This window comes from Schistocerca gregaria, chromosome 1, assembly GCF_023897955.1.
Source record: "Schistocerca gregaria isolate iqSchGreg1 chromosome 1, iqSchGreg1.2, whole genome shotgun sequence".
Taxonomy (NCBI): Eukaryota; Metazoa; Arthropoda; class Insecta; order Orthoptera; family Acrididae; genus Schistocerca; species Schistocerca gregaria.
The window spans coordinates 579,813,518-579,826,119 of record NC_064920.1 but is presented as its reverse complement, the minus strand read 5'-3'; the positions used below and the strand labels follow the sequence as shown (position 1 = coordinate 579,826,119).

Sequence of the window (12,602 nt, the reverse complement as noted above, 5' to 3'; positions counted from 1 at the left end):
CCAATGAAAAGGTTTGGATGTGGCAAATGCTTGGAGAGAATTTTGCCTGCCTCACACGTAGTGCAAACAGTGAAGTGGTGTTACGGTGTAGAAGCGTTTTCCATGGTTAGAGCATGGTACCCTTATTGCACTTAACAAAACACTAAATACAGAAGGATATGAACACATTTATCAGCATTCTCTACTACGTACACTAGAGGAACAGTTCAGAGATGTCAATCACTTATAGTAGCATGGCCCCCTGTCATAAAGCAGCATCTCTGGAGCAATAGTTTGTGGACAATAACATTCTTGAAATGGACTGGCTTGCCCAGAATACTGATTCTGGTGTAACAGTAGATACCCATAACTTACACTGCCCTTTAGGGAACCTATTTCACGTCAAGTGCAATTATGCGAACAGTGTGGGGCAAGTAGCTGGTCCCTCCAATTCTATTATTTATATACACATTTTGTTGACTCCATGGAGCCCTACAGTTTACTGGGCTGACTATGAACTTCACTATTTCCCACCATCATTGTTCAAGATGGTGAACTAACGGGGTTCAGCATAGCTTGCCATAAATGATCAGTATGTGGGTGTATACAGACCACCACTACCTGTAGTGCAAACAGCAAGTTACAACAGTAGAATGAACGACGTCAGCACTCCATACAGGTAACCTGCCATAAAAGAAAACTAATATCTATATTCACAGAATAAAAGAAAAACAAAATTAACTCATGTTTCTATTAAAATGGAAATAGACTGTTTCCTTATAAATGTTCTTATGTAATATTTTATCATCAGAGTCCCCTTTACACCATCAGGACTGCTGAACATACCATACAGGGTGTCTTGAATTTTTGAGAAAGGAACGACTTCCCTAATTCAGACTATTTCAACACTGCCTCATGAGTGCAAGCATGGCTAATACAAGTTATCTGCTGGACAGTACTATGGCACATGTTCTGTGAATGCGTGAGCCACCTTGTACCCTTGCCTGCAATTGCTTGGACAGGGCACCACAACTGTGTAGCTTGTTGTAAAAATTAATTGTATTTTCAATATGCACTTCAGCTCTCTACATTGTCTAGTATTAGTTTCTGCAGTGTCAACATGGCACTCTGGTTTTGAAATCTTCTCCAATCGTCACATCTTATGCTGTGTCATAAGTGTCACACACATCTTATCCTATTATTCTGGCCTAGTCAAAATGAAGGACAATCACTCATCAGTAGGGAGTTAGTGTAAATTAGATAGTTCTTGAAAAAGTGAACATCACAAATTCTTTACCATAGATCACTTGCCACCTTATTACTGTTGACTGATGTTTCCTTGTATGAATGGCATAATACTACACCCTAAAAAGAAGAAGAAGAAGAAGAAGAAGAAGATGATGATGATGATTATAATGATAATAATAATAATTATTATTATTATTATAAACAGTCTCTATGGATAAATGAAAATTATTTAAATTTATTCTTAGCACATTTATGCACAGAGAAAAGTAAAATCAGGATTTGTTTTAAATCATATATTTAAGAAGAGATGATGAATGTTCAAAGGCTTTGAACACACATTTAAAAATGCAAACTTTTCAGCTGTAGAACAGTCACATCAAATGTACATTTGATTTAGTTCACATTTTAAACTATAGATACACAGTAGCACAGTAGTTGCAGAAAGTGATCTCTCTCTCTCTTACGATGATTATCCCATTTGTCTCATATATTTATATTTTACATGCATTAGTCTCATCACTTCCTGTAATAAAAAAAAAAAGAAAAAAAGGATTACATTCACAGAGTCAAAATATTTGATTGAGATTGACTGAAAATAAAGCAAAGTATGAAAAATAGTACTACATGCTTGACACTGCATTTATGACAGAAGTCCAGATTAAAAGACAACCCCGCCCCCTCCCCCGCATATAACACATAATGTGCAAAATCATTGCAGATGGTATGCACAGTTACAATCACTACATCACCGTAACAAAATTAAGCATAACTGCGAAATGACGAAAGTAAGAATAAAAATGGTAAGCAGTCACTGTAAAAAAGGAACACTCCCTTTTTGCAATGAAATCAGTGCATTTAGCTTGCAATATCTTAGCTGTATGTGTATAGTCATTATGAACTGGGTGTCATGTCTCCATAAGGTTTCAGACACAGTGCCACACAGACACAATCTGGACCCTGATTTACAGTTTTGTATATTTTGAAGCAGTAGACATAGACAGTCTTCATACTGATGTCATACTGAATATGACACAAAGATATGATCTATTAACAAGACAGGAACATACAACATAAAATGCCTTTAGTAAGTCATAAAAACAAAAACACTGCCTTAAAGTAATATAATTACGTATTTTTTCCTGCAACCAGTCGTTGCTACAGTTTGGTGTGCCTTCTCCTTCTTTCTGCCTTTCCACCAATTTTTGCTTGTCACGAAACTCCACACTGGCTGCCATACCCTTGTTATGCCAATGACCATTGGACCGATTTTTAGCATTAGCTTCATGCTTTCAAGAAAACTGTCTTGAGAGTGTATGACGGCCTAAAGAGTCGCAGTTTCCAGATGAAATAAAACAATGGAAAATCCAGGATGGAATAACGATAATATTATGAAAAGAATAGATTCTTACTCACCATATAGAAGAGATGTGAGACTCAAAATAGGCACTATGAAAGGACTGCTATACATTTAAGCTTTTGGCCGGAAACTCTTCTTCATAAGTAGAAAAGATACACACATTCATGTAAGCACAAGTCACACACACATGGTTACTCTCTCTGGCCACTGAGCCTGGTCTCAGTAGCCAGATGTGTGTGAGAGTTGTGTTCGTGTGAATGTGTGTGTGTCTTTTCTACTTGAGAAGAAGGCCTTTTGGCCAAAAGCTTAAATGTATAACAGTCTTTTCATAGTTCCTGTCTGCGACTCAGCATCTTCTCTATATGGTGAGTAGCAATCTATCCTTTTCATAATATCTTCATAGTTCGCAGATGAACTATTTTTTGGCCACCCAGAGCACTGCAGTGGCATATCCGTTTATTGTGAAGCCAACAAAATTGAGATTTGAGCATAAACAAGTGGAAGAATTCCTCCTTAGTTTGCAGAATTACTCACATCACTGATTCAACAGGAACACCAAGAAAGAGACTAGTTTGGTGATGTTGGTGGTGTCTTGGTTTTGGCATGCATCACGCTATATGGACATGAGGAGCTTCACTCCCAAGTTGGCAGTTGGGGAAGTACTGTTAATGCCAAGAGATACAGAGAAATGAGATGCAACATTTTGAAGACCATAAAGCCTGTCTGTGTCAAATTGTATGGTGTGTATCTTCCATTATACAATTTCTTTCTAACTAAAAGTTTGGGCACTGGAGCATGCCAATTGATTTTTAGTGAGCATTACTATGTTCTGTAACCTGATGAATATCTTGCTCAGGATAAAGGCTTTCATTTCTGGATTACGCTCAAAATTTGCACGTAAGTATATTTCCGATAGCATATCATTCACTTTTCGCTTTTTTCAAAATTAGCAAAGAAACAATGAGCAATACACAATTCAAAGCATTCAGTGAAGGCCTCCATGCAATTGCATGCTGAGGTTGGCAGTATCATACACGAGATAATTCAGGGCTGACCACTACTGGTGTTTGATACAGTTCAAAACAACCACCACTTAAAATTGCCATGGAAGTGTCTGCGTCATACCAACTTTTGAACTTTAGCCAGCAGAAAAATGTGCATATATCTTTGTTCCAAGATGCTAGGTCTCCCAGCAGAGTCCAACATTGCATTTCTCTATGTGTATCTAATACAGACATTCTATTGTCCACAACTGACATGGCAGCTGAACATCAAGTACATTGATATGTCAGTTATTTTACGCACTTTTAATTTAGCAATTACGTTCATATATTAGCTTTCCAAATGGTGTTTCGCCAGATGATGTGCAAAATCAGGAATTGAAAATTGGTTACATTTTTGAAATTTATATGTGGAAAATAAAGATTTCAAACTGTATCTGATAAAATTGTTCATCTAGATACAAATCACTATGAAATAGTGTCTACTTTTTGCATTACTGCAATCTGAGGCACAGTTCACATCTATAGGCACATTTATTGCAAGACGCAAACTTTTCAGGTCCCTAGCTATATACATTATTATAAGCCACATTTGACATCTCCTTTTCTAATGTTCCTGTAGCCATAAACAGAATGATAGTCATGAAGGCTGACTATCAACCACAAAAATGTTGTTCAGTTTTTTATGCATAACCTTGAATGTAATTTGTTGATCTGTAGACCACAGGTGTCCCAAATTCCATTCTAAATTAGGTGGTTAAGCTCCCCACTGTTACACTGGGCAAACAGGTGTCCTTTTGTGGAAAAGCAAATTTGGTTTGGAGCATATACAACTTCTGGATCTGCCATTCACCACACAGCTTTGATATCAGTTCAGTATGGTTTCATGATCTGGATCAATTATGATTCAACTTTTCAGGATTGTCTGTGTGAACAAGTACACCACTCATGCTACAAAGCAGCTGCACTTACAAAATGCTATTTTAAAGGAGTCAGGATGAGAGAGAGAGAGAGAGAGAGAGAGGAGGGGGGGGGGGGGGGGGGGGGGATTGCTTCAACCTGTAATGTCACTGGAGAAGTTTGTTAGTCATAACTTGTAAAGAGTGGAAGGCTAACGTTTCTCAAAATCTGATACTGTAGATGCTTATTCGGGATGAATCCCCAAAAATTTACGCATCCTGTTCAGTCAGAAACAACAGGCTTAAAACATAATCTGAGCAAAGTACATTTTTTTCATGAAAACACACAAAATATTTTGGTAACATCTGTAATGATGGATGAAACTAACAAATGACTAGCTAACAGCCAGAGAGAAAATTCACAGTGGTGCAATTTGAAGGAAGTGCAACATTTTTTGGTAAAAAGTGTATTACTATTAAAAGTTCACACCAAATACCTAGCCAGCTTCTTGCTCTTAAGCAACAGAAAAAGAAAGGCATAATGTTCCTTGGACATGATATTGCAAAACAATGCTCTTGATACTGAAGGTCGGATTCAAATCAATAAGAACCACATACAAAGAGAATGTTTGATGCTGGTGACGGACACTTTACTGTATGGCATGGGAACTAATTGCCTCTTAAGATTCCCAAAGGATTTCAATGGCCCATCACATATAAATCAAAAACACTAAATGCAGCTTGTGTAAAGTAAAATTGAGAAAGAAGTCTTAGCAATTGTTAACAACATTTATAAGTTTCATCTTGTCACAGATCATCAACCATTATTAATTTATTTTGAGTTCCAGAAAATGTGGTCAAATGATAACAGATGTGGGTAATATCTTGAGTTCTTTTAATTATGACACACAGTTAGAACTGCTACCAAAATGAAAACACAGATGCTCTATCAAGGTCACCAACTGGACCTAACACAAAGATGTACAGAAGAAAAACTGTAATTCTACTTGGCCATTCATATATAAGAGACATTAGATGCAGTTCCTACAATGTGCCAACCACTCTGGCAGCTGCCACTGTGGAAAAAAATCAACAGTCATGCAGCAGTTATGGTCAGAATATCTACATCCACATAAGCAATATTTCTGCTGGCAATAAGACATAACCAGGAATATAAGTTTGAGGTTTTCCAATGAAACTGGACAGCAAAGAATTGGAAGATCAGTTGAAATGAGGTTATAATATGAATTTCATCAAAAGTAAAATGTGGGTAATGGGATGTAAGGGAACTAAATCAGAGGATTCCAAAAGAATAAGATTCAAAAATGAGACACCAAAAGTAGTAGATGAGTTTTGGGGTGAGGCAGAAAATTAACTGACAGTGGATGAAGCAGAAAGGGTAGTAAGGCGCAGACTGGCAATTACAAGAAAAGTGTTTGCAAAAAAAGAAATTTTTTGACTTCAAATGAAAATGTAAGTGTTAACAAGTCTTTTGGAAAAATATCTATCCTGAGTGTAGCCTTATATACAGGGCCATTTTTCCACAGTGTACAAAATCTAGGGATTGATTAATGAGAGGATACAGAACAAAAAAGGTCTAAAGAACTTTATGTCCGGAAATGTATGTTTCCATGCTACTGGCCATTTCTTTAGTCATACATTGTTACAGAGACTGCAGTCTAATACTTGCTGTGCCATGCAACCACAGTTACAGTATGCATAGTTTCCAGCTAGAGTGTGGTACTGTTCCTCATTCATCATGCCCTTTCCTGCCATAGTAATTGTTAATTGTGTCTCTGATTCACTTCTCTTGCTGACTCATCTTGTAGTGGATGTGATACAGTGTTGTACACAATAGTTCCATATTCACATTGTCAACATGGTGTTTAATTACAGAAAGGCAAATGGCAACAGGCAGCAAGTAGCAAGGTTGTATAAGAAGACGTGTCTTCACCGACAACAACCACAGCTTTTAATGTTTGCAACAGTGTTTCACCATTTGTCTGAGACAGGGTCATTTCAGGAAGCAAGAAAACATGAAGGGTGTATCCGGAACATTCAGATATCAGACTTGGAGGAAAATGTGATTAACACTGTGAAAGATGACCACCATGTCAGTACCGGGCAGTTGGCCCGCCAGTACAGGGAAAGGCAGATGACCATGTGGAACATTCTCCATGACAACTATTACTAGCCTTAGTAGTTACAATGTGTGCAGGACTTACTAGAAACAGAATTTCCACATCGGGAGCAGTTTTGTCACATGTTTCTTCACCAGGCAACCATGATTCTGGTATTTCGTCACCCATCATATTCACAGATGAGCTTCCCCCCCCCCCCTCCAAACTTTTGTAACAGTCATATGTGGGTAGTATACAGAACCCACACGGTATGGTGACAGAAAATCATCACCATCGGTGCAGCCCGAATGTGGGGGCTGGGATAATTGGCGACCACATTTTGAGACCAGTCTTCCTTTCACATCACCTAACATGCTGGAATTATAAGCTTTTCTTGCATGTGACTTTGCCTATCCTGCTGGAAGAAGTGCCACTGATAATTCAAAGGGATACGTGGCTGCTACATGACTTTGTTCCAGAACACTTCACCGTCAATGTCCGGACACATCCTAATCGTGTCTTCCCTGTTGATGGATCAGATGAGGGGGTCCAGTTGCATGACCTCCTCGCTCACCGGATATCAATCGGAGCGATTTCTTGTTACGGGGCCATAACAAAATATCATCTATATAGAGCGGATTCCAGATGTGGAGACACACTATCAGGGTAGTCATGCTGCCTTTGACACTGTTCAGATGCAGCCTGGCTGACGTGAACGTGAGAGACAGAATATGCTAAGGCATGTACACGCATGCATCGAGAGACATGGAATCTATTTTCAGCACATGCTGTAACTGTGGCTGCATGGTACAGCGCATATTTGACTGCAATTTCTGTAATAATGCACGATTGAATAAATGGTCTTTAGCACACAAAGCATGCATTTCTGAACATAAGTTTATTAGACATTTTTTTGTTCTGTATCCTCTATTCGACCTGTCCCTAGAGTATGTACGTAGTAAAAGAGAGAGAGAGAGAGAAATCACCCTATAGAAATGAAATGTGGATGATAAACAGTACAGACAAGAGAATAGAAGCTTTTGAGGTGTGTGCTACAGAAGAGGACTGATGATTATATGGGTAGATTGAATAATAATAAATGAAAATATTACTGAATCAAATCTGAGACAAAAGAAATTTATAACACAAGGTAGCTGAAGGAAGGGATCCACTTGCTGCAGTTGAGGCTGTGTAAGAACATGCCAGACAAGTGCAGTGAGCTCAGCACAGTTGCTTCCCGTGTCTACCTCAACCAGTCATGTAATAAGATGATGTAAATGTCTCTATGGCAATGCCTCAGTGCTGCCACAGCTCTATTAGAAGACCACTGTTTCACATGCAGTTGTTTGTACATTGCAGTTGAAAGCTGGCAACAACACTCGCACCCTTAAGGAAATCATCTGAAGCTGACTTGGCAATAGAACGTACATCCTGAGGCAAGAGGGAATCAGTAATTTGGTAACAGAGAGTAGCGCGAGAGTAAACATTGTACAGGGAGACAAAGGTTTGACTACAGTACGCAGGTTCAAATGGATGTAGGTTGCAGTAGTTAGGCAGAAGTGAAGAGGCTTTACACACAGCACAGAATAGTGTGGAGAGCTGCATCAAAGCTGTGTTTGGACTGAAGACCACTACTATAACAGCAATAGCAATGCTATTTGTGTAACATCATTTAGCTGCAAGACAAATAAAATATAAAAATAAAATGGGCAACATTATAAAACATAATGTTCTTACCAAGTCTGCATATCAGCACTATAACCTTTCCTCGGCCCTTGCTTTCATACGGTTGATAAACGCTTGTCCCTTACTTTTACGGAAATTTTCATACGGGTCATTGAGGTTAATGCCCACTCCTTTATACATATCCACTCGATCTCGAACCTGGAACGAATGACATCCATTAATGCATCACAGCTGTGAAGTATATAACAATTTCAGTTACTTCCACAATAATTTAGAAATATCAATACTTTCATTCTGGTTTTGAGGCCTAGAACTGACTTTATGAGAATGTGTATTTTAAGGTGCTCTATTGATCTGTTGTTAGCGTTGCACTCGTCATTTACAATGCATCCAACTGACAAGTTTCCCTTATATTACAATGAGAAAACTGGTCACTGTTTTGAAATGGTTAGGAAAACCCAACTAGTGTACGTGCCAATACACAGAGATAAATGGCATTTCAAGGTGCAACCTCTAGACAAGCTATTACCTAGAATGAAAGTTTCACTCTACAGCAGAGTGTGCGCTGATATGAAACTTCCTGGAGAGCTTCTGTGAAGTTTGGAAGGTAGGAGACGAGGTACTGGCGGTATTAAAGCTGTGGGGATGGGGCGTGAGTCATGCTTGGGCAACTCAGTTGGTACAGCACTTGTCCATGAAAGGCAAAGGTCCTGAGTTCGAGTTTCAGTCCAGCACACAGTTTTTATCTGCCAGGGAGTTTCAAGCTATTACCTGTTTGAAAAACATCGATTGGTATCAACAGTTTAAACAAGTAGTTTGCCATTATTTAAATTCAAGTGGAAAATGTTCAAAATTTTGTACTACATTACTAAAAGATATATTTTAATTCGTCTTCTGGGGTGGCTCCACCTCAGAGTCTTCAACTAGAAGCCATGTCTGTGGAATATTAACAACTGTGTATGTCTAGCGGAGTTTCTTCACAGTAGTCCTCCTTATGTATCAGCTGTGCATGATTATGTAAAAGTCCAAATAATAATGGCCAAAATTGTCTCACTTAGAATTCCAGCCACATTAATCATGCTATCTAATTCCAGCCACATTAATCATGCTATCTGCAGCTACTTCACACCTTTGGGGGCAAAGATATGTTTGACCTGTGAGAGATATTGGCAATGCAGAATACTACAAGGCCTACCTCAAAGATCATTTCCTTATCCCAATATGGATCCCATACATATTACTGATTTTGAAAAATCTCCAATACTAACTGTTAAATTAATAGAATGTGCACATAATATATTGAATTGAACTTAATTTTATTTGATCCTGTAGGATTACATGGTGTAATGAGAATGTACATGTAATATAGGACATGTCAAAAGTACAAAAACCTTCATTATCACATCCCTCCTAACCATTCTAACATCATTGATTATAATTAACAATATTTAAAAATTTAATGTGAACAGTACTCATCAACACTGTAAAATTCCTTTTCCACCGGGTAGTCTTTTAGGTTCTTTGAAAACTTAGTGTCATGTACGTTGTCACGCACTTTTTTAGGCAAATTTCTTAGTAATTTGGTACCTCAGTAGTGAGGTCCTTTTTCCAGCACTGTCAGTCAGTGAGGTATGCTTCATATGTCATTCTTCCTCTGTGTGTTGTGGGTGTGTACACTAGCATTTGTAGTACACTCTACACTATCTTTTGTGACATATATTGTAGTTTTATATATGCACAAGCAGGAAAAAGTTAAGATACCTAGTCCTTTGAAGCTGTTTCTGAATGTTTCAGAAGTCTTTCTTCTTAATATGATTCTGACTGCCCCCCCCCCCTTAAAAAAATGAAATGTGAGTGCCCTTTTTATTTCTTGTTTGTTTGAATTTCCCCTCACTACCACTCCATGCCTTAGATATGGTTCAAAGAGTCCAGGGTATACCGTGCAGAGAAGCTGTTTGTTTTCATTCTGTGCTAGCTGCCTCATGATAAATACGATGGAGCTGAGTTTCTTACAGACAGAATTAATATGTTGTTTCCCATTCAGCTTGTTACCCACGGTAATACCTAAGAAACTAGTGGATTCTACTTCTTCTAGTCTCTTCCACCTCTCTATTGCTCAATAGTTATGTTTCTTCAGGATACCTACCATAAACTACAGACTACATTGCTGGCCATTTAAACTGCAGCACAAGAAAGGATTGAAAAATAACAAAATTTGACTTACTGTGCATATACAATGTAGCAGGAAGAATACCTAATTAAATCTATAGGTGATATGTGGCCTCAGGATATGATATTTAGTACACAGAACAGCCACATCTGGCAGCAACAGTGGTTCTAACCAGTCTGGACAACGAGTTGAAGTGAGCTCAGATGACAGATACAGGTACGTCATTCCACGCTGCATGGCAGATACAGGTATGTCATTCCATGCTGCTTCAGTTGTATGCCCGCATTCATCAACCATAGCGGCTCACAAATGGTGGCATGACTGTCTCTTGGCAACCCACAAACAGATGTTTTCAAGGTGAGAAATCTGGAGAATGTGCAGGTCAGGGCAACAGTCAAACACATACTGTATCAAGATATGTCAATACTGCATGTGGGTCGTATGTCTTCTTTTATCTCATTGAAAGATGACATCATGGGCACCTCTCAAAGGTAGGGCACTGCTACCAGCTTAAAAAGTTAGAAATATGTAACAACTGATGCCCAAATACCAGCTATTTGAACCAGAGGTGATTGTGTAGTGTACTTGAGGGCACATCTTACCATCGCGGCAGGTATCCTATTTCTGGTACCTGTTCCATGACCTGAACTTTTAGTTTGAAAAATAGATAATTATGACAATATACAAATATACTGGAAACAATAGTTAGAATCCCCAGTTCCTTGAAAAGGTTTTTGTCCACACCGGCCATGCAAAACCATAGAAAGAAATTTCGTGCAGTGCAGCAGGACACAAGTGGATGTCAAAACACGTTGCACTGAGCGAAAATGAACAAGTTCTACACTACATCGGTACATCAAAGGAAATGAAGTGTTTGTACCAGGCTCTGTTTGGACAGAGTTTCTCATTTTCCATTGTTACTGACACATGTGCAAGCACACTGGAACATTACTGAGCACCTACAAACACTCTGCTCCATTCTGCACAGTTCTGTGCTGATCTGCACCACACGGTGATGCATGACGTGGTGCGTCCAGGTGTGGATGCAACTTTACGAACTTTTGGATCCCTGTAACTTTAGCCAGCTTAACGAGCTACCTAAAGAAGTAATCTTAAATGGCGTTATGGAATGAAATTAAGTGACATATGCTGGCTCTTATTTTTATACAACCTGTGTCTGACAACATTCACATTATAAATGAAGATCTGTTCAGGAACCTCGGTCATTTTGTGGTTGGTTCCCCCATTTAATGTTGTCATTGTGATCTTCAGTCTGAAGACTGATTTGATGCAGTTCTCTAAGGAACTCTATCTTGTGCTAGCAACCTGCATCCTTCTGAATTTGCTTACTGTATTCACCTCTCAGTCTCTCTCTAGGATTTTTACCCCCCCTCCCGCCTTTGCCATCAATAGTAAATTGGTGAGGTCTTGCCTTAGAATGTGTCCTATCAACTGATTTCTTCTTTAAGTCAATTTGTGCCACAAATTTCTTATCTACCTAATTGTTTTCAGTACCTCCTCATTAGTTACACACTCTACAAATCTAATCTTCAGGATTCTCCTGTAGCAACAGATTAAAAAATTTTCTATTCTCTTCTTACCTGGTCTGTTTTATCACCCATATTGTACTTCCATACAAGGTTACACTCCAGACGGCTACCTTCAGAAAGGACTTCCTAACATTTAAAAATATATTTGATATTAACAAATTTCTCTTCTTCAGAAAGGCTTTCCTTGCCACTGCCAGTCTACATTTTATATACACTCTACATCAGACATCCTCAGTTATTTTACAGCCCAAATAGCAGTACTAAAATATAGTTAAACTACACTTCCACATCTCGCATTTCTCATGATTATGTTACTTACATTAAAGGTGCTACTGCATAAGTGGAATGGTCAGAAAGAAAAAATTATCATTTAATATCTTGTTGATGTTGAGGCCATTAAAGAGAGAGCACAGGTTTGGCTTCGGCACAGGTGGTGAAAGAAATTAGCTGTGTTTTAGCAAAGCATTCACCTCAACTAATTTAAGGAAACTGTAGGAAACTCAAACCTAGATGGCTGGGCAGGATTTTTTCTCCTGCTCCTCCCAAATAAAACCTCAGTGGGCGAACTATCGTGCCACCTTGCTTTGTGAAT

At 38.6% G+C, this 12,602-nt stretch overlaps 1 protein-coding gene across 5 annotated transcripts in view; it reads right to left on the bottom strand.

Annotated features, from left to right (window-relative positions):
- Window positions 1-1,505: 1,505 nt before the first annotated feature.
- Window positions 1,506-12,602, bottom strand: part of LOC126356897 (calcium homeostasis endoplasmic reticulum protein) — a 300,421-nt gene continuing 289,324 nt past the window's right edge. For all 5 annotated transcript variants that reach the window (XM_050007406.1, XM_050007405.1, XM_050007408.1 and 2 more), the window contains 2 exons: window positions 8,342-8,488; window positions 1,506-1,750 (listed from right to left, as the gene is read on the bottom strand). In XM_050007406.1, coding sequence (XP_049863363.1) covers window positions 8,360-8,488 — 129 coding nt within the window. In that variant the 3' untranslated portion in view covers window positions 1,506-1,750; window positions 8,342-8,359. The remainder of the gene's footprint in view (window positions 1,751-8,341; window positions 8,489-12,602) is intronic.